General features: G+C 41.8%; 1 protein-coding gene and 1 long non-coding RNA gene across 4 annotated transcripts in view; one reads left to right on the top strand and one right to left on the bottom strand.

The window, feature by feature from the left end:
* BNIP2 (BCL2 interacting protein 2) overlaps window positions 1-15,306 on the bottom strand; it is a 22,844-nt gene extending 7,538 nt beyond the window's left edge. For 2 of the 3 annotated variants that reach the window (XM_019533423.1, XM_019533425.1), the window contains exons 1-10: window positions 15,205-15,306; window positions 9,981-10,127; window positions 8,303-8,435; window positions 6,776-6,843; window positions 5,484-5,651; window positions 3,553-3,729; window positions 2,714-2,816; window positions 2,263-2,394; window positions 1,036-1,122; window positions 801-899 (exon numbers count right to left, since the gene is read on the bottom strand). In XM_019533423.1, the coding sequence (XP_019388968.1) occupies window positions 801-899; window positions 1,036-1,122; window positions 2,263-2,394; window positions 2,714-2,816; window positions 3,553-3,729; window positions 5,484-5,651; window positions 6,776-6,843; window positions 8,303-8,352 (884 nt within the window). In that variant the 5' untranslated portion in view covers window positions 8,353-8,435; window positions 9,981-10,127; window positions 15,205-15,306. The remainder of the gene's footprint in view (window positions 1-800; window positions 900-1,035; window positions 1,123-2,262; window positions 2,395-2,713; window positions 2,817-3,552; window positions 3,730-5,483; window positions 5,652-6,775; window positions 6,844-8,302; window positions 8,436-9,980; window positions 10,128-15,204) is intronic. The other variant, XM_019533424.1, reaches the window with a different exon arrangement.
* LOC109308943 lies at window positions 6,587-24,443 on the top strand. The gene is made up of 3 exons (XR_002100746.1): window positions 6,587-6,597; window positions 7,027-7,028; window positions 24,301-24,443. It is a non-coding gene; the product is annotated as an uncharacterized LOC109308943 (long non-coding RNA).

Genomic DNA, 24,443 nt, shown 5'->3' with positions numbered 1-24,443 from the left:
AAATAAATCTCACCTTACGTGGCTCTCAGCTCACACTAAAGAGCAATGCTGCTATTATATTCTTACCAAATAAAAAGGAAGAGCGCCCTGCTACTGTGATTGTTCCCTGTTGGTTCTTTATATTAATTGCCATCAGTGTATCAGCTACAAAAGTTGCTACACTAAGTGTTTTTAGGTTCCTTAGCCTTGTTGCTCAATATATTAGTCCTGCTTTTTGAGCATCGTGCTGCTTAGTACCTATAGCCACAGATAACCTACTTAGCATTTCTATCAGCATACCCAAGGCTGTGCTTTTGTTGTGGTGGGCCACTGTGCACTCCTTTGACATCTCAGTTTTCTGTGCAGGGATGAAAAGGACCTGAATACTGCCCAGCCCTCCATTTAGTTTTAAAACCACCATTAGAGCTACCTCTCTCCTCTATCTCCTCTTAATTTAAAGTGGAATTCTCAATTGCTGGAATGATACTTCATTGTTTACTTTTTGTGAGCATTGTCATACTACCAACTTAATTTAATGCCCATGAATAAGAACAGTCTCAGTGAGACTTTGTCTCCAAAACACTGGTTCCCACTCAATTTAATTTAGATTAAGCAAACCACAGAACTGTGTATTAATGATCTGGCTAACATTATATTGCTGCATACACAATTTTAACATCATCCTCAAGCATGATATATCTTTCCTTAGTGTACCAACTTCATTCAAAACAAGTTTGCAAATACAAACCCAAACAGTAATATTTTTACTATTTGCATTCTGTACCGACTGCAATTTAGCATGTTTGCATAATGAAACGTACTGTTTTATGCATTCTGGTATGACAACGTATTCCATGGGGATGAGTTCAGCTAGCTCTGCCAGAGTAAAGACATACCTAATTTTTTGGCTGAATTTTGAGCTGTGGAAGAACAAACGTAAAGTACAGTTACAATTTAAAGTATTGGATACATCACTCAATATTAAAGTAAAACTTTCTGACATGTAACACACACAGAGATACTTTCTGTAAATAACACAAATTTCAACAATATTACCTAATGAAAGGTTTTGTGATGGCCAGAAGTGTTCTGATAAACCAGGAAGGATGAACTATTATTAGTGATTTCAGGTTTTTCCTTAACCTAAAGATTGGACATCAGTGTTAGAACAAAAGAAGTGAAAAAACAGCAAAAACATCATTTCTACTAACCAATACTACTACTGTCTGGCACGTACAGTCTAACAAATAAGCCTCTATTAGAAAAATGTCAATCTACCAAGAGGATAAAATTAACAAAAGCAGGTCATGCCGAAAGTAAAGTTTTGAACTGCTGGCTTTGGACTTCATTAAACCTTTCTGATAAAAATATCTGGAACAATACATTTCTACCACTTAAGGGGCAACATAGGAAACTCTTATTTCTACACATTTTAACAACTGTTCACATAAAAGAATAAAAAGTAGAATTCCCTTGACAAATGAGGTATAATGTACAATGGGAGAGAAAAGCCTCCTTCAACTGGCATCTTAGATACTTTTTTTTCCTAGGGGAAAAAAAAGACACCTAACCATGACTACTTTTATTTGAAGTCTTTCATCCAAAGCAGAGTGGCATAGTCACAGTTGTATAAAACTGGTTCTTTAGCCAAAAAGAAACTTCAAATCCATACTCTCTGTATATTCTATGATGACAAAAATCCCACATTCTTTCCTCACTTTCATGCCTAGTCACTGGTCAGATGAGCAAATATGTACATACTGATTCTGACAGCATTGTAAACACATTGTAATTCTAGGTGACATAAGAGCCAATTTTGCTGCTTCTCATCATACGCAAGAGAATTGCTACACATAGCCTTCCATTTAACTCCTCTGAATGTTTATGCAGTTTTGATACTGACCTGCCCAGAAAAATACCAGCTTTAAAGCTCAAGTTAAAACAAAACCATATTGTACTACTGTATGAAGGAGTCATAATGTATCTTCCATAGCAAGTGTCCTGTTATGGTTCATTGATAGTATCTCCAACCCCAACATACTACTTTTCCACTACTGTTACCTGAAGGGTGGGGGTGGAGGGGGTGAAGGGGAGAGAATCTCCAGCATGTTTTTTTGGTTTTTTTCTTTTCTTTTTTTTAACTTGGGGCTTCACTGCCTAAATCATAAGCCATAAAACGCCTGCTGGAAGCTGCCTAAACTCATACCATGCTAATTAGAAATTCTGAAAAAGAATATACAACCAAGAAATGTAGAGCTATTTTGACATTAAGACATTTTTTACCTTCTGTCAATTTGCTGGTAACATTTCCTGAGCCAGCCTAAGCTTGGCATTTTTCTCCGCGTTGTAGCACCATTTAAGTAAACTATCATATAGTTTTCTGCTACTAATAATTCTAAAGTGCCAATAACATACCTGAAGAGATAAAGAAGAAAGCCTTCAAATCACATTGTGGATGACTTAACTTATATATATATATATATATATAAGACAACCTGCCCTTTGGTAAGAGTTTTAAAGAAATGTTGTTCACAGAATTAAAGTCTTAAAGTTTTAGTTTAAAAAAACTCTTAAAAGTCATATCTAAATTTAATATTTTAATTACATATGCTGCTTCTCAAATACAAAATACTATATAAAAGAACACAGAACGTGTAGTTCTTTCTGAGGAGAAAAACTCTGACAGTGGAGTTTCATTCAGAACAGTTTTTAATGACAAAAAAATATTACTTACTTAAACAGATTGTCCATTAGATATCTGTAGTCAGACTGATTGCTTTCAGGCATAAAGCAGACAGCAAACACAACAATGGCATTTAACCCATCACCATAATAACCTAGGAAAAACAAACAGAAATACAGCAGCAATAAGAATAAGAACACCTTATTGTAGTCTGATCAATTTCGTATAAAAAGGCACTTACTGTGCTCTCTTCTCCATTTCAAAGTGCTTTACAAAGGTGAGAAAACATCCCATTTTATATGGGGGTCATAATACAGGCACAGAAAGGCTCAAGAGACATTTATTTAAAAGATTTGCTGTTACATATTGTTACAAAGAATAGCTGAAGTTTAAAAAAATGAAATAAAAGCCCCTCTCTAATCTCTGTGCTTTAATTTATTTATGCATCTAACAGCATTTTGCATGGTCAATTTTCCCTCCTAGAACAGTTCCGTTCACATAGAAAGGAAAAAGAAAACCCCCTTAACCAGTCTGCTAGGGAATCTAAAAGATTTTGCACACACTGTATATGTACACAGAGTATACTCAATCTACCAAGACTTTCCCAAACAGTGAAATGTACCCAGACAGTTGTGATAGTCTCTTAAAGTAACTTAACTTTTTCCAACATCTTGTGGAGTTTTTTTCCCCTTAGTGTAAGGTAATGAGTCATGACAAGGACTGTACTTCATAGATTTTTGTTGTGCTTTTTTAAGGTCTTCTTACTGCAGGTCATAATGGAGCCATCCTCCAAAGAACCTTCATCCATTTGCATCCAAAATTATTCCTTCCTTTCCTGTTCAGTTACACATTAGATGCTAACAATGCCCAAGAACATCATTATTTCTTACCTCCATGACTGATAACTTTTTTATAGGGTTCAATTGCCTTCATGTCCACCCGATGGTCCTGTTCTCCAATTCTAAACATACGCCAGCGTCGCCCATCCTCTCTCTCTTCTGCTGCAGTATATTCAGAAAGCGATCCTCTCCTAATTACTTCAGTAGTTTTTGGTTTTGGAAGATCATCTGCCAAAATTAAAACATGTTAAAGACCATTGTGATTATATGTGGCCGTCTCTAATCCGATTATTAGTTAACCACTTTACTATCTGCTTAGATTATTATAATTTTCTCTGGTACTGGACAGAGGTAATAACAAACTTGTATCAGGCACTCCAAGATGTGGATAAATGAGATTATATTGTATTCTTGCATGAAGTGGTCACAGTACCTTTCCTACATCAGCACAGTATCTTAGCATTCATATGAATGCTCAGATTCTCTTGATTGTATTTTATTATGAAGGGTCTAGCTACTTATAAATTTCTAGCTACATAGGAGGCCTTTTAGCAAATATACATATTGTTTTAAACATTCATTCCCATAAATACCATCAAAATCGACAGAAAGTGGTTAACTTCAATGATTGTATTTTGTTTGATCAGATTTACAGTGAAGCAACTTACACATTGATAATATCTGGCAAGCATACATGCAGACAAATTTATGAGGAATTAAAGCCAATTCACATATGCAAAAAAAAAAAATCAGTAAGTGAAATTTATGTTTAAGAGCAATCTGAAGAAAACAGATCTAATAAAACTGGTGATTCTTTGACTTAGTTGCACAGACCTTACCCAAAAGTGAGAAAAACCTACTGCATGTTAGTTGTCTGTTTCCAAGACAAAGCTGTTAATGGAAACTATCCTTCCAGGAAAATGAAGACAGCAGCATTAAAGGAAGAAAAGACAGAAACCCTTTTCAGCAACTTTTGCAACAAAAGTGGACTATTTCCTCAGTTACACTGTAAAGTTATCCTGAAGTGCCAACTCATAGTCCCTCAAGAAGTCAAAAGATGGCAATCCCACTCCAGTTACATCCACATAATCTCTAACTCTGAATACTGAAGTTATGACACTTTAAAAACCCCTTCATTTAAGCTTTTTAAAAAATAAATTAATGTTTGATGCCTTATTTTCTTTCCTCAATATTCATCATACTCAGTAGTATTGTGGTTCATTCAGGAATGAACTGCTTTTACAACAAGTATTTAAAAAGAAAATCAAGTAAACATTTAACATTAGGAGAATTCAGAACTTAATATTAATTGGTACTTTAGATCAACTTTAAGACAACATCATCAATCTTCAGGACAAAAATAAGGTAGTATGGACAACTCAATTTTTGTATGAGTTGTTTTAAGAACTCCAGCAGCCTGATAGGGAAGGATTCTTAAATTTATAAAAAAGACCACAACTCTGCAGTTTGATTCTCATCTGAATTCTTATACAGAGCCCACTGACTTAAACAAGACTTAATACAGGCTTGAGGGCTCCCTCTGAAAAGAATGTAGTGTCAAGGCCTTATTTCCAGTTTTAGAACAGCCTTACTGTTCAAACTCAGTCAAACATAGTTTTGGAAGTACAATATAAAATGAAATTCTTAGGTAATTAAAAAAAGGTTTTACAATTTTAAGAGTCCCTTGGTGATCATTAAGTTTGAAATGGAAAAGGTTTCTAAGGTGACTGACTCTTTCTTGCTTATTAGGATAAAAGAAAGGACCAGGCGTTACTCAGATTTCTTGCGTTCTTCCATCAGCTTTTCTTTCTAACATACTTGTACCATTTTTACCATATTTATACATTTTCTATATACAACATCTAATTATTTGGGGGGCGGGGTGAGTTCTTAAATTCAAAGTCATCCTGGATTCAGTAAGTACAATAAGGCACCTGTGTGTACGGAAATTTGAAACATTACATGTGGTAATAAATCCTTACCTTCCCATTCAAACTCATTGCTATTCTCAGATGGAGTATCCAAGTCATCCAAATCAATCTCCCCACTCTCATCCAAGTCATCTGACAAAACTGATTCTTCACTGTGATCCAATGTTAGACTAATATCTGGAGCCATTAATTTCTTTTTAACTTTGTTTCCATTAACCTCTAATGAATTTGGGAAAAGAAGAAAAGGCTAGTTATTTTACAATCTAAAAATTGAGCATGCTTGCACATTCAACCAACTTTTCATATCCCCAACAATATGAAACAGAATAACTTTATTGCTGTATCAGTACATAAATGCAGGATTCCAGGTCCTGTACTCCACCCCTTGTATTTCATATTGTAATAGTCTTCATGTCATTCTAGTTCTCCATTACAACACTTTCTACAACCAGCAGTGTTTTTTAGTATTGTGTATTTTCCATTTTGGACAGAATCTGTGACAGCTATATATTGAAATACATGGTAAATGGCAGTAAATTAATGTGACAAAACAATACAACACAGCACATTCCGTTAGACTTCAGGTGCTAACTTGCATTAGAGATCGGAGAAGATTGTGTTATTTAACGCTTAATAGTAACCATCCTTGAAAAGTCTACAGATGAACAACTTTTAAGTAATGACTGACAAAGGTTAAAGATTAACAGGTGAACTCAACATGCTCAAAGAAATGCGGCAAATACTTGCGATTCAAAAAGTTGAAAAGAGAAAATAAAATTAGTGACATATCCGAATATCAAGCTAAATTAGACAGACGAGATCCAAGAAATGCCAAAAGTTAAGAAACAAACAAGATGTAGTACAGCATGGTAATTTTTAGATCTAAGCAACAGCCATATACCCTCTTTTCTCCCTCGAGATACTGCGTTTCAGTTCTAAGATCCACTGCAACCTATATTAAAAGGACATTCGAAAAGAACGCAAGATGTTCAGTAGAATTCATTCAGGTCTTAAAATTGACAGAAAGACTCATCTTTATTTGGTTTCTGTGAATTCAAGACCAGTCATGAAAATATAGTGCAATAGTTCATGTTTAGCACATACTAACTGGCTTTCAGTTTACAGGGCAAGACAATGCTTTCAGAGCAATATATTCTATGAATCTGTTTTTCCTGGACAATAAACCTTGATAGTATGTATTAAAAACAGGTATGCTGATTAAGACGCTGCTTACCTAAGATTGACTTTCTACCTTTTTAAAATGTTGTGCAGCTCCTTCCATATTTCTAAGGAGGCCATTTAGGTTAGAAATAATCAGTTTGACTGAAGCTACAGATTCTTACCAGGTTGTCCCTCTCTTCCAGTTCCATCTGATGTATCTGCTTCAACATGGTCATCCTCGGGCAAGGGCCTGGTGCAGGGAAGAACAGAGATGCATTTCGTAAGAAAAACAGCTTCAATGCACAAGGTTCATTTGTGAACAGGTATACATGTCACCTGGTTAGAATGTGCTTTTTAAATGCACAATATGCACTTTACAAAAAGAAAGTTATGGCCCAGAGTCAGATTAATTGCATTTGAGGACTCAGCTAAGATGTCAAGCAGAGCATTAGAATGGTGGAACACTGAGCTGCAGTTTCAAGCGAGTTTTACAGGCTGATATGAGACAAGTCAGTGGTTACTGTCTGCCTGTTATTACAGGCACCGAACTGTTTATTTTTTCTTCACCCTTCAAGTCATCTCATCTTTTAACACCAAAAAACCCCCAAAAAACAATTCAGTTGTTTTGCTATGAAGCTCAAGCAGTTCCTTACAGGCACAAACAATATTTCATTTATAGTTCTGACAGCCATCCTAAATTATGGACAACTATGTTCTTAGAAGTCCTATTTTCAGACATAACTGCGTGACATCATACTTTGAAACCTTCAAGATACTTATAAATAAGACAAAGCAAAACTGTAGGAAAGCATGGGGAAAACGGTGTATTTTAGCAGCATTAACCATACTGCACAAAACAGGACGTTTCAGTGAAATGCAATGTCTTTGCCACAGCTTTGGATAAGGCAACAAAGGAAAAAGTAAAACTGAGGATTAAAAGAAACTTAAGTCAGTTTTAATAGAAAAATTATATACAAATTTTCTTAAGAGGTTATACTAGTCAGTATATTTCTCTGGAAAATGAACTCCTTTATTGTGATGCATACCTCTAAGTTTCAATTTGAAATTCTCTCTCAGTACCAACAACCAACCTCAAATTAGAACCGACTTATACTTCAGGATTTCCCCTGTAGTCCTTTAAAGGCTTTTCAAAATGTTCCAAAGCGTACTGTTCAAATTGTTTCCAACTTTGTTATCCAATGCTTATAAGCATAACATTCGGTGAACTACATTTCAGTTTTTAAAAGCATAAACAAGAACACATAAAAACTACTTAAACTCACAAAACATACCCTGGAACCTTAACCTTACTGTAATCATCACTATGCTAACATACAAAATTTAAGCCAATCTCTTAGGAATGATGTGCTGTCCTTGGCATCACTAACATAAAGATCCCCTTCCCCATGCATGACAAAGCAAGTTTCAAGACTCTTTGAACAGTACTATATTAATTTTAAAAATGCCTGCTGCCAATTAGTAAGTTACCTTAGGTCTCACAAACATCAAGAGGAGGAGAAAGTGGCCCATTTTGTCCCAAGGAGTATACAAAAACAAAAAGTACGCTTTGACGTCATGATTAAAGCTTTACTGGATCCTGTTCAAAAAGAGTAACTGACTTTAATTATAGGCCCTGCTTATGAAAGAAATTATTCATTTTCACAGATTAGTAAGATAGGTATATTTTATTTGTATAAGCCATCACTTACCTGGGAAAATCTTCATCTTGCCACTCTTCCTTAAATTCAACACCTTCCATCCTCAGTCCAGCCTGAACACAGTTAATACAGTTTCCTGGCAAGCTAGGGCCTCTTGTCTTTGGAAGGAGATCAAAAAAGGGACCTGTGGGAAGGAACATCACAATGTATTAGCTCAACAACATTGTAAAATTCGCTTTATTGAGTACTCACAAACTGTCATTTTTCCCTAAAGATGGTATTTAAAGAATTGCCGTGAAACTTGCAAAAGACAAATCAGTTAGGCATGACAACATGTTCTTGTTCAAGTGATCAAGCTAATAATTTCTTGTCATCCTGCTTTCAGGATTTCAATAGGAGATTATTTCTGGCATTAAGCTAAAGGTTTCAGCTTTATTTCAAAATAACTATTTTAATTTGAGAGTTATTTTATTCTTAATAATTAGAAGAAAGCAGGAGATGTTACTAATAACCATTTCAGCATATCAGCCCCACCGTTGCCCCATGCTGGAAAAGAAGACAAGAATTAATAATTACCTTGACTTTTAATATTTCTAGTCACCAGTGCATCAGAAATAAATACAAAACCATTTATGTAGTCAACATATTGCTTAGAAAAGTCTTAAAACTTAGAGTAATTGCAAAACATACAGCAACTCAGAGTTTTAATTGTAAATGACACGTTGAGCTTCAGAGTAAGTTATTCCTAACATATCAAGCAAATTTTGAACATGATATCTTCATAACAGTGTCCCTTGCATGCCAGCTTTTGTAGCTTACTGTAGGGAGCTAGAGAACCCCCCTCAACTAACCCTCACCCCTGACCTAAAAAACAACCACTGTTAGCTCATTAAATCTTTCAATAACACCTACCTTTGAGTTCTCTTTTATAGGTTTTTTGGTAGCATCAGTCTAGATCAGGTGCTTAATTTAGACAAAAGCATCACAGAGATTCAGTCCAAAGCAAAAGAGTTACAACATCTCTGACAGTTCAGGTTTTTCAACAAGAGGTCTAAAAGACTGTTCAATCTCCAACTTCTAATAATGTTTGCAAATATGTCCATCTATTTACTGCTTAACCACACATCTATTTGTGTAGCATTTATACCTTTGATTTGGCCCTGGCCCAAATCTTGGATGAGACAGTTCATTTACTAAAAGTACTACCATATTTGCTTAAACCCCATGCAGATATGGCCCAGTGAGAACCCTATAAAGGTGATACTTTGCTAAGGTCACCTTCTTTACCCCAGAGTGAAAGAGTGGTTTCAAGCCAAATTCTTTTAACAGTCAACACTGAGAAGACTTTCACCTAAGAGTGAACTGTATAAGGCTAGTACAATAATTCTGACCATGGTAGCTTAAAGGCATGTACATTGTTTCGAACAGTTCTGACATTTTGCCAAGGACAATAAGGAAATGTATTACCTGTTCAGTTTTCAACCAAGAAATCAAATATCAATTAACAGCGCTGTATACAATGGATTAAGCCAATCCATTACTGGTGTATTTGCAAACACTGGACTTCTCAAAGTAATCCGAAAAAAAAAGTAGAGATTAAAACATACTATACTTTGCTAGATAAAATTAAGCACATACTTTATAGTGAACTCCATATCTGTCTCAATTTCAGAATGCATTTGCTTAGTTTACCATACAAAGTCTTGAGATTCCGGCTCAGCAAACTCACCCTGGGACGTACAAGTCAAGCTGTGTTCTTTCAGGCTCACCCATCACCAGCCACAAGGAGTCCCTGATACTGGAACATGCTGAGCAATTCTGGTGATGCACACGTTAACTAATGGAATCCAGCTCTAATCTCACAGCGGTACTGGCTCTATAACAATGATAGGAGCATACAATAAGAACTCGCTAGCCTGCACGCGCACACACACAGGTGATTAAGTCGGTGCCATCTTTACCGTCCACAGAGAAGGATTTGAACCACATACCAACACAATGAGGGACAACATTCATATTTGATCGTATAGCCAATGCAGCCAGATAATTAGTTTTACGCGACCGAATTTGTGTAGTGCAGCAATACTATACATTAACCAGAGACAGCATTGCAGAGTAAGACCAAAAAGCTTTGTGAATGTGTCTGATTCACTAACTAAAAAAGTTATGTTTCCCAGAGACTGCAGTGCCATTCTAGCCCACAATTAGGAATGCCATCTGTTTTTCAGCCAGATAGACATGCTCCAGAAGGTGGCCACCATCCAACCATCCATCCCTTACAACTTTTAAAAATAATGTTCTTAATTCAGAATAGCTTCCTGCTGCTAGGGACACATGACTCGGCAAGCATAACCCCTCTTCTTCTTCACTGGATGCTAGTATAGAGCTGTTTTTGTGACGTTTCTCAGTTACGCAACTGCTTAGTATTTATTAGAAACAATTTCAAGTATCTGTTTGGAAGAAAGTTACCCAATTGACACATCTATAAATAATGGCAGGAAAACATGAACTAGGCCTTTTCTGTATTGTTCTTTCATGGAACCTAACTTGATTATAAAAAAATCTACATACATGGGTTAAGGCAGATCAAGAGCAATAGAAAGAATAGACTGTCAGGAGCAAAACCTACCAAAAACAGATTAGTCACAAAAGGGTAAAAGAACAGGCTTTGACCTCAAAAGAAAAAAAAAGATTTAAAAATGGAGAGGGGAACACAGGAGATCAAGAAATAAGAAAACTCCTGCCTACATGCATTGTGCAACTTTTTGGATGCTACTCCTGAAATTACTTCTGCTCAACTGGTATTAAAATTCCTACAGGACTTTTTGAGGTTGGGCTTTGCTGTAAGGCAGTAGTGCTTCAACTTTTTGCTCACATTGGCCAAATGAGTGGCTCAGGGGCAGCCCTCAGACTGGATCAGGCCCTGAGCCACCTCTCAGGGCTCTGATCCGCAGGACTGGGGCCCACACCACCTCCAGTTAAACCCTACATGCCCAGATCTTAGGGGTGCACCAATAAAGATTTTTGGGGTGATACAGCTGATTATTGACCAGCCAGATTGGTGGATACCATACCAATTGTTGACATGCAGCCCAGCAGCTTGGAGAGCAGCATCCAGTTGGTAAGTCTGTTGGAGGAAGGGGCGTGAGGGAGGGTATGCGGGGGGCAGTTTGAGGCCCCTGCAGTGAGGGAGGGAGTAGGGCTGGGGTAGTGGCAGGTGCTACCCAGCTGGGCTGAGGCAGGGCACAGGATGGAGCTGGAGGCTCATCCAGGGGGTGGGGAAGGGTAAGGTAATTCCCACCGCTGCGCACACCCCTAGGGGAATAATGGGGCATGTGCCCCTTTGGATTCGTGCATGGGGTGAGGGTGGATTGCTCTGCGTGTTCAGAGCTGGGGCTGCTCCAGCCTCTTTCCAGTGACTTTGCTAGGGCTGGGTGAAGTGGGACAGGCAATGGCGGTGCTGGAAGGAGGTGACTATGGGGGGACTAGAGCCACCCCAAAATTCACCATAGCCCCCTCCCAGCACCTTTGCTGCCTGCCTCGCCCCACCTGGCCTGAGTGCAGCTGCCAGGAAGAGGCTGGAGCAGCCTTGGCCCCAAGTGCGCAGCCTGTCTTCTCCTTGTGCACAGATATGGCCTCCCATGCCTCCCCCAGGAGCGCACGCAGTGGCAGGAGCTGCCCCTCCTGCAGCCTCTGGATGAGCCGCTGGCTCCATCCTGAGCCCCACACCACCCTGGCTGGGCAGCGCCTGTCCCTGCCCCACTCCCTTCCTCACTGTGGGGGCCTTGGTCTGCCCCCCCCATAACCCTTCCCCTCACCACAGACTTACCAGCTGCACACTGGTCTCCAAGCTGCCAGGCTGCATTCCTGGTTGCATGCATGCAAGCAGCATTTATCAGCAACATTAATAGCCACATCAGCCAAAAAAAAAAAGGCTGACTGCTGATAATGTCAATTTTCCTTTTATCAATGCCGATAAAATATGGACTGATGCATCGGTGCACCTCTACCAGATCTGGCCCCAGACGCACCTATCTGGCATGCCATCTGGCCTGCAGGGCTCTCTACAAGTCTGGAAATTTAGCAGCAGGGGAGCAACAGTTGCTGCCACTGCTCCCTTGCCGCCAAATTTTCAGTCCAGTGGGGACTCCTGTGGCCTGGCTACATGGACTTGATGTGATCAGAGGCCCAGGGTTTGAGCATTCCTGCTCTAAGGTCATTGCTCCACAGTGTATGGCCCTTCAAGTATGCTGTGTACTAACTAACTAAGATCAATTAACTCTAGAGCTTAATTCATTTCAGCAGGCTTACAATCACTATCTGTATATATTCTGTCACACAACAGAGTCAACATGATGGATGTCACTGAGTAGCATGAAGCATTTCCTTTTATTGCAGCAGAATTGAGAAATACTTGTCTAAAATAACTTCCCATAACTGAAGGAGTTAAGACGGACCTGCAGTTATGCTACGGTTCACTCACAATTCTAAAATAGTGCTCTTAATCTGAGGAAAGAAGAAAAAGCATCAGCAACTTCCCAAAAGAATGGGACTTTGAAATTCAGCCATGTAACTAGAGGTCCACATTAAAAGAAAGCAATATTTTATGGCCAAAATTCCACTTTTAAACTGTTTATAAATGTGTGACACGAAGGAAGAAAATGATTAGTTTTCATTGAGGACAAGCTACCTCTTGAGCCTCCCTACTCCAGATGATTAGTAAGCAAGGCACTTTAATGAAAAACATCTTTCAACTCTAAGTAAACAGCTTTAATTGCTGAGGAAGTTACTTTAAATTCCATTTCATAATTGAAATAGCGGACTTAAGGCAAATTGTAAAGTAATAATTGCTCTTATTTGGTTAAGACAGGTTTGGGTTGTGCCTCATTATATATAGCCTAAAGTGTTATAATCGTTCTCAAGTACATGGTTTAGAATGTCATATTACTTAATAAACCAGTCATTTGTGGTGGCCAACAGCAATACAGCTTTGTAATTAGCAACCCTGGCCCATGAAGCAATATAGATATGCTAGAGAAGATGCGAGTTTTTTTTCGAACTTGATGCTGAAAATATTTTCGTCCAGATTAAAAGCAATCACATTTAGATCAAGGTACGAAGTAGCTTTTCTCCAGTCCCTAGGCGAAAACAACAACAACCTCATTTCTGAAAACCAGGGACAGGTGCATGAACGTGTTAGACACGCATCTCATTTTCCAAATGAAAACAAAAGTTTACTGTTACAAGACAACCAAACAGCATCTTTAGTTTAACTGGGTGTCAGCAACATTCATGTTGAGCAACAATGATAATCTGCATGCCTGGCCCCCAATGGTGGCCCACTGAGATCTGATGAACTCTGGAGCTGGCTGGGCTCATTCAACTTCCTAACTTTGAAAACACCTTAAAAAAAAAATGTTTCTTTCTAAGAAGGATACTTAATTGCCTAGAACAAAATTGGAAGGTAGTAGCCTGATCAGTCAAATGCAGAAGAGAAGTTGCTCTATCAGACCAGTTCTTTAAGGGAAAACAGAAGCAGGAGAGAAAGAGAGAGAGGTGGGGCTGGAAGGGGACCTCAGGAGGACACCTACTACAACCCTCCACTCATGGCGGGACGATCCCTGACTTAACCATCCCAGTCAAGCGTCCACCTGGCCAGCAAAACAGGCCTATTCAATGTACCAAGGAACATGACCTACCCATTGTAAAATACTACAGCTGTTCCTCACTTAACATTATAGTTATGTTCTTGAAAAACACAAGTTTAAGCAACATGATGTTGAGCAAATCCAATTACATCACAGTAGTTACCTATTAGCAGGTGGTGGCCAAACAATGCTAAATCCGAACATTGTGCAACTTAAAACAAGTACCTTCTCTAACAAATCAGCAACATAATATAACAAAACAATAACCAGGATGACGTTAAGTGAGAAGTACTTGTATAAGCCTGCCTTAATAAGGGAGACCATTGCAGACACATCAACGGATTGCTTGGGACAAATAAAAAGAAACCAGGAAGGGGAGTGACGTCATAAATTAATAATAAGGGATGTGGAATGGACACCAGAAAGAGCTCATCAGCCAGCGCCCACTGCCCCCTGAATCCGTTGAGGCAGCCTGCAGATGTCAACCAGTGAAACTAGGCCCGGAGATGGCAGCAGAGGAGCAACAGCCCTGCACTCCCCCCGGTGTCCCCGGCCAGAGTCTCAGTCCTGACCAGTGAAACAGGAGATGAGATGACAGGTGGGTCACTTGCTGACTTTAACTGTGCTCTAAATCAGGGGTAGGCAACCCCCAGCATGTGTGCAAGAGCGCAGCAATGATGGTATTTTGCTTGACACGTGCGCCTGGGGGCAGATAGCAGGGATCCACAAGGGGCGCAACTCTCGTTGTGGCAGTGCTGGCTTGCCCTGCCCCGCTTCCCCGCTGTCTGCCGCCAGCAACCAGCCAGGGTGGGGCTCCGTGGGGCAGCTCCTTGTTGCTTCCGTGCTGCCAGCAGCACCAAGGGCCTGCCCAGACCCGGGGCCGGCTGTGCCAGGCAGCTAGGAAGCTGCAATTGGCTACACCAGGCGCGGCCCGACTGTGCTGGCACGTCGGGGCGGCCAGCGGGCAAGGGGCCGGGGCTGCGCTGCCACAACAAGGGTCGGGCGCCTCGCGGCTCTCCCGGCACCAACACCCGACAGCTCGAGGCTGCGGGTGTTTTCGGCCCCTACCCAGGGAGGCTACCGCCCCACTCGAGGCGCGCTCTTTGGTGCCAGGGGCAGCCCACTCGTCCCAGCCCCAACACCGAGGCTGGACCCGCCTCCTTCGCGTTCAGCGGGGACCCGCAGCGCCGCACCCAGGCTCCTGCGCCTGCAGGGCAGGGCAGGGCAGGGCAGGGCCGGGCCCCCCCCCCGCCCCGCCCCGCCCCGAGGCACTGCACCCCCGCCCGGCCCCGCACTCCTCCCGACCTGCCCGCCGGTCCCGGCCGCAGCAGCAACGATCCCGACCCCGGCCCGGAAGTGGAAGTGGAAGTGGAAGCGGAAGCAGCGCCCAGCCCAGATCACGCGTCTGGGCAGGGGCAGGGGCAGGGTTGCGGGTTGGCGCGTGCGCAGTGCGAGTCCCGGCACTGCAGCCAGAGCGAGGAGCCGCTCCTCTCGTCGCTCGGGCTTGGGCGGCCTCTTGGGGCCGGCGCGGCCACAGTTGGTTCCTCAGTCCCGGCCCTTTGTCAGAGCTGATCTTCGCACGGGGGAAGGATGTTCGCAGTGAACGAGACGCGTTAAAGACTTCGGAGTTCATCAAAAATGTGCACTTACTAAAAACAATGTAAAATAATCTGTATTAGGGCCATGACCCTGAATAAAGAGCCGAGGTTAGGCTAGGATTATGGGGCAAAACCCTCTTTGGGTCACCACGAGCCATCTGGCTCCTAAAGAAGCCTGGGCAGGACACTGCCCAGCCCAAAACTCTGTGTTTCAGTGCCAGCCTGCCACCGACAGTATGCGGCCCTGAGCAAGGAGATGTGTTTGGGGTGGCACTACGGGACAAAATCCTTTTCAAGTCAAAAGATACGTCCCTGCAGTCGGGACTGTCGGGAAGAAGCCTAGGTGGAGCCCTGCCTGACCCAAACCTTGGTTTCTGCATCCCAGGCTGCCTGGTGATGGCCCTCGGGCCTGAATAAAGAGCTGGGTTTGCTGGGGTTTTTTGGGTCATCCCAGAGCACACATCTCTGCCGGTGGCACGGGCCATGCCCCCCTGAGATTAGCTGCCACCAAAACCACCGCTGGCTTCTGCAGGCTGTCCCGCTCACCGCTGCCAACAGCGCGGACAGCAGCTGTGGGCAGTCCCCACTCGCCGCCCATCACTGCCAACACTCTTGCAGCCGCTTGCAGGCAGTCCCTACTCAGCCTGCCCTCATTGCTGACGTCACCGCAGCCGCCTGCTGGTGGTCCCTGCTCACCGCAGCCACACCCCTGTCACCAACACTGCCACCACCACCTGCAGGTGGTCGCTGTGCCCCCCCAGCCTCCAGGGGCACGCGGTGTTTGTGATCTCTGCCACTGAGGCACTCTCCTGAAGAAGCCAGGGCAGGCCCCTGCCCAACCCAAAGCTTGGTTTTTGTGTGCCAGGCTGCCTACTGACATGTACCAGGCCTTTGTACAAAGTCCTGAATAAGGAGCTGGGTTGGAGCTGGGATTATAGGTAGAAATCCTTTTTGGATCACCCCAGACCACATGTCTCTGCCACTGGGAGATACTTCTGAAGGCTTTGCAGGCTGCTGCCCAACCAAAAGCTCAGTTTTTGAGTGCTAACCTAACAACCGAACCCCTCAGGCCTTTGTAATAAATACATAGCGCCAAATAAGGAGCTGACTTTGGGCTGGGATTATGGGGCAAAACCCTCTTTGGATCACCCCAAACCACACATCTCCTGGACATAGGGTCTCTCCTGAATAAGTCTGGGCAGGATGGTGCCCAACCTGAAGCCTGGTTTTCTCATACCAGCTAGCAAAATGACAGTCCCCAGGCTTGTCTACTATGTAAACAGCACCAAATAAGGAGCTGAAATTAGGCTGGGATTTCCAGATAAAATCCTTTTCAGGTCATCCCAAACTGCCCCTCTCCACCCCTAGTGGACTTCCTGAAAAAGCCTTTTGAGGCGCCATTTCTTGGCTCTTTCTATCAGTTTTCTATACATGACATTAAGTAAGATGGTAGTGTAAGAGTTATGTTGTAGCTGTGATGACACATAAACTGAAATACAACTATATGCCTATCTAGCTTTATATCAAATTTCTGAACCACGCCTTCTCAAATGTCAGCAGCTACCTTTTCAGATGTGGTAGTACTCAATTCCCTTGCCCCCCAAATCCCTTTCTTGTGTCTTGTATTTAGGTCTCTTGTATTTAAGAAATTGGAATGTTGCTAATGAAAACGTCACTAGTCCTGATTAATTCAACAGAGAACATCAGACATATTTGCAAATTTATCAGAGTCTGGTAAAACACATTTTTTTTTTCATTGTAGGTACAAAGTAATTGGGGTAACGTGCAATACTGATAGCTATTTTATGTGTTTCCACAAACTTGGTGAGACTGAGAGCTGGCGTTACTCTGATGGAATTTTAGAAGTAAAAAAGCTAGGATGTGGAAATCCACCAGCAGCTGAAGAAGAATTCTCCAAGGATATTTTTACATGTGCTCCAAGGGTGCTTTAATTAGAGCGGCTCTGGGAGCGGCTCTAATTAAAGCACCCACAGATATCAGTGTCCCTACACTTCAAAATGGTGGTGGCGGTGATTTAATGAAAGCTCATTGAACGAGCTTCAGTTGAAGCATGGGGGTGATGCTACATGAGACATGGGGGCTGGCTGGAGCATGCTAATTAGCACTCTTCAGCAGACTCGCTTAATCATAGCACGTCAGAGCAGCCTCTCCACATGTCTTACGAAGTAACGCATACCAAGCCATGTTATTGCTGTACAAATGTCTTAGAAACACTAAGGGCATCATCAAGGACACACAGATAGTTAAATACATGCCAAAGCCTTGCTCTCAGGGAATTAAGAACACTAATGTGTTCATCTGTTAATGCAGGTCAGGTCAGGTTCACCTGCTACTGTAATTTACAGTAGATGGAACTACCTGGGACTGTTATTGCTGGGTGGTGGTTAAATCACTCGGCAACCTCTAGGGTAACAATGGCTTTGTATAGAAGAGCACCTTAGAGAAAATGCCACCAAAAATTGCAGAACTGAAGTCCACTCCGTGTTAGGGTAGACTGGGCTCTTTAACCCTGGTCATCAGCCAGTGTAGGAGCGGAGCCCAGACTGATGAACAAATGGATGATCCAAAAAGGATTTTCACCTGTAATCGCAGCCCAAACTCAGTTCCTTATTTGGGGCAATGTAAATTGCACAAAGGTCTGTGGGGCTGTCCGTTTGCAGGCTGGCATGAGAAAACTGAGCTTCAGGTTGGGCAGCGCCCTGCTCAGACTTATTCAGAAGTGTCCCCTGGCAATAGAGGCGTGCGGTTTGGGGTGACCCAAAATGGATTTTGCCCCATAATCCCAGCCTAATCTCTGCTCTTTATTAGTCTACGTACTTGAGACATCATATTATTTAACATTTTATTAGTAAATACGGATTTTTCCAACAAAATCCTAACTCTTTAACACGTCTAATTCATTCCTAACAACTTTTAACTGTGTAAAGATTAGCTTTAAAAAAGGAACCGGGAACCAGAAATAAGGAACTAACTTCAGTCTCATGACATTTTCTGTATAAAGTTTCATCCTCACTAATTCTTAACTTCCTTTTTGCCTTTTGGGTAGCTGCTAAATACCAGACTGAAACCTTCAGAGAGCTGTCCCCAGTCCTTCCAACCTCCCTTTCTTGAGAAGTAACAGCTAACATCAGCCTTATGTAGGTGTGTTATTCTTTCCCACTTTGCATTTGTCAACACTGAATTTCATTGGCCAGTTTTTCTGTTCCCTTTTTCAAGTTTCTGAGATCCTTCTGTGATTTCTCAGCCAGCTGTGCTTTTTACCAACCTGAATAATTCAATGTCATCCACAAACATGACCACCTTGCTTTATGCTCCCCTAATAGGTTAAAGAGAACAAATCCTATGGGGATCCCACTGCTTACCACCCTCCGTTGTGAGTACTGATCATTTATACCTACTCTGTATCCTGTACTTTAGGGGTTTTTTTCATAGATCCATAGACAGTAGGGCTGGAAGGGACCTTGAAGATTATCAAGTCCAACCCCCTGCCCCAGGGGCAGGAAGTCAGCTAGGGTCAAAGGATCCCAGTGACATAAGCATCCAAACGTTTCTTGAAAGAGTTCAGAATATGTACCTGTGCCACTTCTGGAAGAAGTCTGTTCCAGGCCTCGGGGCTCGGACAGTAAAGAAGTTTTTCCTTATGTTCAGCCTAAAATGGTCACCGAGGAATTTATGACCATTGGTCCTTGTTATCCCTTGGGGCGCTCTGGTGAACAGAATAGGCAGCCACCAGGTCCCCCCTGAGCCTGTGCTTTTCCAGGCTGAAGAGTCCTATGGCTCTCCACCTCTCATCAGGCTCTCCGCCTGTTCTCTTGCCCTTTGATCATGCATGTGGCTCTCCTCTGGACTCTGCTGCAACTTCAAGACATATGTCTGTGCCCTACTTTCTGTAGCAAGATAGAAAACACTTTTCCTTCTTTAGGGTAGCCCTGTAAGTATTTCAAGAGTGCTGTCATGTCCTCTTTTGAATGCCTTTTCTGCAAATTAAACATACCTAGCACTTTCAGCCTCTCCTTTTACGATTTGTTTTCCAAGCCCTTTATCATTCTTGTTACCTACCTCTGAACTGTTCTCCATATCCTTTTTAAAATGCAGAGCCCAAAACTGCATACAGATGCCATATTGATTCTTCCCCTGCAAGTCATGTTCATCCATGAACAATCCTATTTTATAATTTCCCACTTTTAGCTACATTCCCATTTTTATTCTTGAAAAGTAAGAGTGGCACAGAAAAAAGAAAAAGCAAAGAAAGCAAAAAGAAAAAACAAAGTCCTGCTCAGTTATGGAAGGCAATGGGACACTTTTTGTCCACCCTAGCTGCCTAAAAATCCCTGAATAGCAGTTCTACTTTTGTTACTGCACCCTACTTTAAGTAGCCTCCTATTCTAGGCACTCCAGCTTTAACTCACTAAATCGCTGGTCCTTGGGGTATGTCATCATCTCCTGATTGGCCTAGTGCTGGAAACACCTGAACTGATAGAAAAATCGCCTTTGTAGCTTGGTTTTTCGGTAAGTAATTTATCTGGATACTGAAGACAAAACAATGGGACTTCTGTGAACTTACTTGGGACAGAAGATAAGAGCCTTAATAGTACAGGTTTTCCTTGCTTTGTGCGGGTTCTCTAGGTGAGGATTAACTCTTATGCGATGACCCTTTTTATACCAAAAATTCATTATATGCGAGGTAAATTCACTCTTATGCGATTGGTGTGGTGGAAGCCTGCAGTCAGTTGCTTTGTGCGGTGCATTGTGGGAGTGACACACACCAAAATATAGTCTCCTGTGTGGATCTGTGCTCCCCACTCGTTGTCTGTGACATGTGTTTCTGTAGTTGCCATCCCCATTATAGCTTCTAAGTGTCCCGCTAGCTTATATCCTACCCTCTCTGGTCTATCAATGAAGCCTTCATCACCCTGTCTTGATACCAGCTAAACATTCACCACCCCCCTGTGCTTGCGTGTACTGTCTGCTGTTGTTGATTACCAAAATTGTCTTGTAAAAGTGGTATAAATGGGTCTGGGGGGTCTGTACAGTCGGGGTCTTGGAAGTATCTCTATTTGTTACATTGTAAAGCGGGTTCCCTTTATGCAAATTTGAGTTATACGCTGTTTTCCAGGAACTCATGTACAGCATAAAGAAAGGGAAACCTGTATGTACTCTGCTCTAGCAGAATATCCACACTGGTAGAATTATAGCAGAGTTTTAGAGATTGAACTCTAGAATTAATTCAAGCAGCTCTATTCTTATAGAGGACATTACACTGACTGACACACTGATTCTAGCATTTGAATAGAACCGCTGATTTGATGCCTGAAAAAGCTCTGTTGAGGCATAAAAACACACGCAATGCTGGTTGCAGTTTCAGGCACTATTATTATAGACTTTGTTCTGGATAAGATAGTGGATGAGATTAATATATGATACATTTTCCAACTGAATCCAATTTGATGGCTGCAATAATGTAAAGGGGTCTTTTTTCCTTATTAATACTATGTTCATATTTTGGGAATTCACTAACAGAATTTTTCTATCAAACCTGCATTTCAATGATACTAGATTGCCAACTAAAATTTATTTGTGAAAAATATCTGCTTTCTGCAGAAAATTTCAAGATAAAAGTGAACATAGGGCCTAAAGTGATCTTTTTTGATAAATGTCAAAACTTTCATCTGTAATTTTACTTGCATTTTTCCCCTGTTTTTGCTGAGATGGTCCATGAGAGAGCCTGAGGGAATTTATACATGACATGTGGGTTTAATTCTCCCTAAAATGAAGTGGTGGCTTTTTAAAAACATTGCTTCAATTTAGGGTGAAGTAAACCCCCATGTCATGTACACCGTGTCTGCCTGATCCTTACCTGCCTCTCCAGTGGCAGGGAGGGGAGAGTGACCTGCTGGTGGGCAGAGCAGTCCCTGAGCTTCTGGTGCTTCCCTCTGTGGCAGCAATGGCCACCCCCAGGCAATACCCAGCTCGGGCAGTTCTGGGGGGCACTGCACCCATGAAGGGAAGCACAAGGCCCCTGCACAGCTCAGTCAGGCTCTGGGGGAGAGGGAAACCAGGCCTGCTGCTTATTTTTTTTCCCCTTCTGTGGAGCCTGCCTTCCCGGGCTGCTGCCAGGCTGCCTGCATGGTCTGCCTGCACACCTCCTAAGCTGCACAGAACCCAGTGCTTCGCTCCGCTGCTGTAAGGTAGGAAACTAAAACTCCTCCTTTTCAGTGCCCTAAAGTCATTTGCTACATCCTGAAGTCATTTAAGGCACATTATGCCGCTGAATGTGCTACAGTGGCTGGAATTAACATGCAATATGCCGCCGAATGTGCAAACAGCAATGCCATTAAAGTGGTGCAAAAGGCATTTAACCCGCTTTAAACCTGCTTTAAAGTGTCCTCTGTAAACGGTCTGGATTCACCATTGACATCATGCAGTGTTTCATTACCTCCACAGTGTGGCAGCAGATAGCTGGAAATCAATCAAAGATTCCGGAAAACAAGTAAACAAGGGGTCAGAGCCAGCCACCTAGCAAATGCTCAATACTTCTATTGTTAAACATCAGACAACTGCAAATACAAGCAGATTCTTACATGAGAGCTGTATCAAAGAACAGGGTTGTCAGAACAATGCTGTCATAAGTTTTATCTTACACCTTATAAAATCAACTGTTGCCAGTTTTGGATTTGAGGTACTTCAGACTGAAAGCAGAGCAAAACATGCACATTAGGTTTATTTTTAAACATAGCCAAAATATTTTTTAACATGCTGTTACAAAGAAGGAGGATTAAAGTGTTTTTCACATGATTAGTGTAATAGTTCAGAAATCTCAAAAGTTTAGGAGCATTCGGCTAGAAGTCCAGCCACTGAGCTGGACATGGAGACAAATTAGATCTGATGTTTATTTCAGAGTTCCCATCTGGCATGAACAGTACAAACATTACACTTCAATGTGTAGAAGGATGGTCTCATACTGCATTGTTATTTGCTATCTCCTATAAGTCACTTACTGTCACGCACTTAGTTCCCTATCAGATGCTCCTACTTCCTTTGCCCCCCCCCCGCATCTCTCTCCCTCAGGCAGGGACTACTACTTATTGTATGCATGTACAGCACCTACCAAAAGTGGGGTGCTGATTTTAGGCACTCATGGTACAAAACAAAAGGTGTAAAACATCAGAAGTAATAATTTCCAGGTGTGTGGTGGGACTTGAATAAGGCCTTTAGGTTCAAGCTACTTGCAGTATTTCTGTAGAGCATATAAGCAACTTTTTGAAGCCCTCTGAAAGACTATGAAGTAACTCCAGCCAGACACCCCACTTGCCTTAGGTTGCCGGGGAGGAGGGAAGTTGACTAGGAAATGTGTCCAGTCACAAGCCCTTGCTAAACTCCAGCATACGCTGTTTTTTTCCCAAACATTTCTCTTGTACTTCAGATGGAAGAAGAATTGGATTTTCTGTACCTTATTCAGACTTCTATATTGTGCCCATCTCTGAGGACTGGGCCACCTTATCACATTCTTTTCTCTTTCCATGCAGCAGAACTGCACACACTCTACCTTTCAGTGTGTACCTGCAGAGAAAAGAACAAGTTAAGAATCAGGGACAAGCAGAAAAGCATGCTCATTAATACCTGCAAGTCCATGTTTGATATTGTGGGTGGAGAAGAAAGAGTATGTAAGGAGAGTGCTCTTAACAAGATAAATTAAACCTGACCTATCAAGGAATTATGTCTTACCACATCCAATAGAAAAGATATTCAGCCTGCTCTGTATAAGTAGCAGGCAACCATTGATCCTTCTGGATCATGGTATATGCAACAGCTTGCAGCTATCTTACAGATTTCTACTGCTGGTGGACATCACAGTTTACTGGGTGCAATCCAGTCTCTTAGTTCTAATCCTAAAAGGAAACTTACAAAACATCTTTTGTAGATGAGCCTACAAACTTCACTTAGTAAATCTACTGGATGCAAAAAAAGCACAGGCTAAATATAGACATTGGATTTATGGCACATTATAACCTGCCTGCAGTCTGATAACCCAACACCAGCATTTTGCATATTGGCTTCTCTTCCTCCATGGAGAACACCAAAGTGCAAGAGTCTTCTCTTACACTTCTACTCTTGTGGGGAAGGGAGTCTTCAAAAAAAAATTAAACTGGTTCATTAATTAACAAGTCCACCTAAGTGAAGGAGCAATTTGATTGGAGACCCCCCCCCTTATGATAGTCAAATTGTATGGGGGGGGGAATTCTCATCTCTTATGAGAGGGCTCAGCAGCCCCCCTCCCCTGCCCAAGCACCCCCTTAATTTACACCCTGGAGAACAAAAGGTGACAAGACAGCCCAAAAACTCTCTAGCAGATTCTCCCTATGCCTGAAGAAGGGCGTTTGTGCCTGAAAGTTTGCAAAGAACAATTTTTCCAACTATTCAGTTGGTTTAATAAAAGATATCACATTTACGCAAAGAATCTTGTCTGCCTATGTCCTTAGACCAACACAGCTACAACCAACAACCCTAAAGCATGGAAGATACTGAATTTTGCTGTTTGAATTGAAACTTCACAACATGAAGAAGAAAGAAAACAAACTCAACAGTGATGTATATTTTCTAGCCAATACAAGAAATACAACATAATTCCCAGAGGACTGAACACCTACAATCCTCTGCCTACTACGCACAATTCCAAATATGCTTCACAAGTATGCAGGAGAACTTCAGCACATTTTCCATAAAATACAAACCACCATATACAAGAAACCACAGACCAACATACATATTTACACAAAACTAGCAATCACCCTGAACACATCAAGAAAGCTGTAATATACAGCCAAGCCCTCCAATACCACCGAATTTGCACAACTATGATTGTCACCTCACACATCTCAAAAGGGTTTTCAACCAATAAGGACATTCCTTCAGAAAGACAGATCA

The sequence above is a fragment of the Crocodylus porosus genome, unplaced genomic scaffold, assembly GCF_001723895.1.
Source record: "Crocodylus porosus isolate Cpor-Errol unplaced genomic scaffold, CroPor_comp1, whole genome shotgun sequence".
In the NCBI taxonomy this organism is placed as follows: domain Eukaryota; kingdom Metazoa; phylum Chordata; order Crocodylia; family Crocodylidae; genus Crocodylus; species Crocodylus porosus.
The sequence above is the reverse complement of the archived record's forward strand: the minus strand, read 5'-3'. Positions and strand labels throughout refer to the sequence as shown.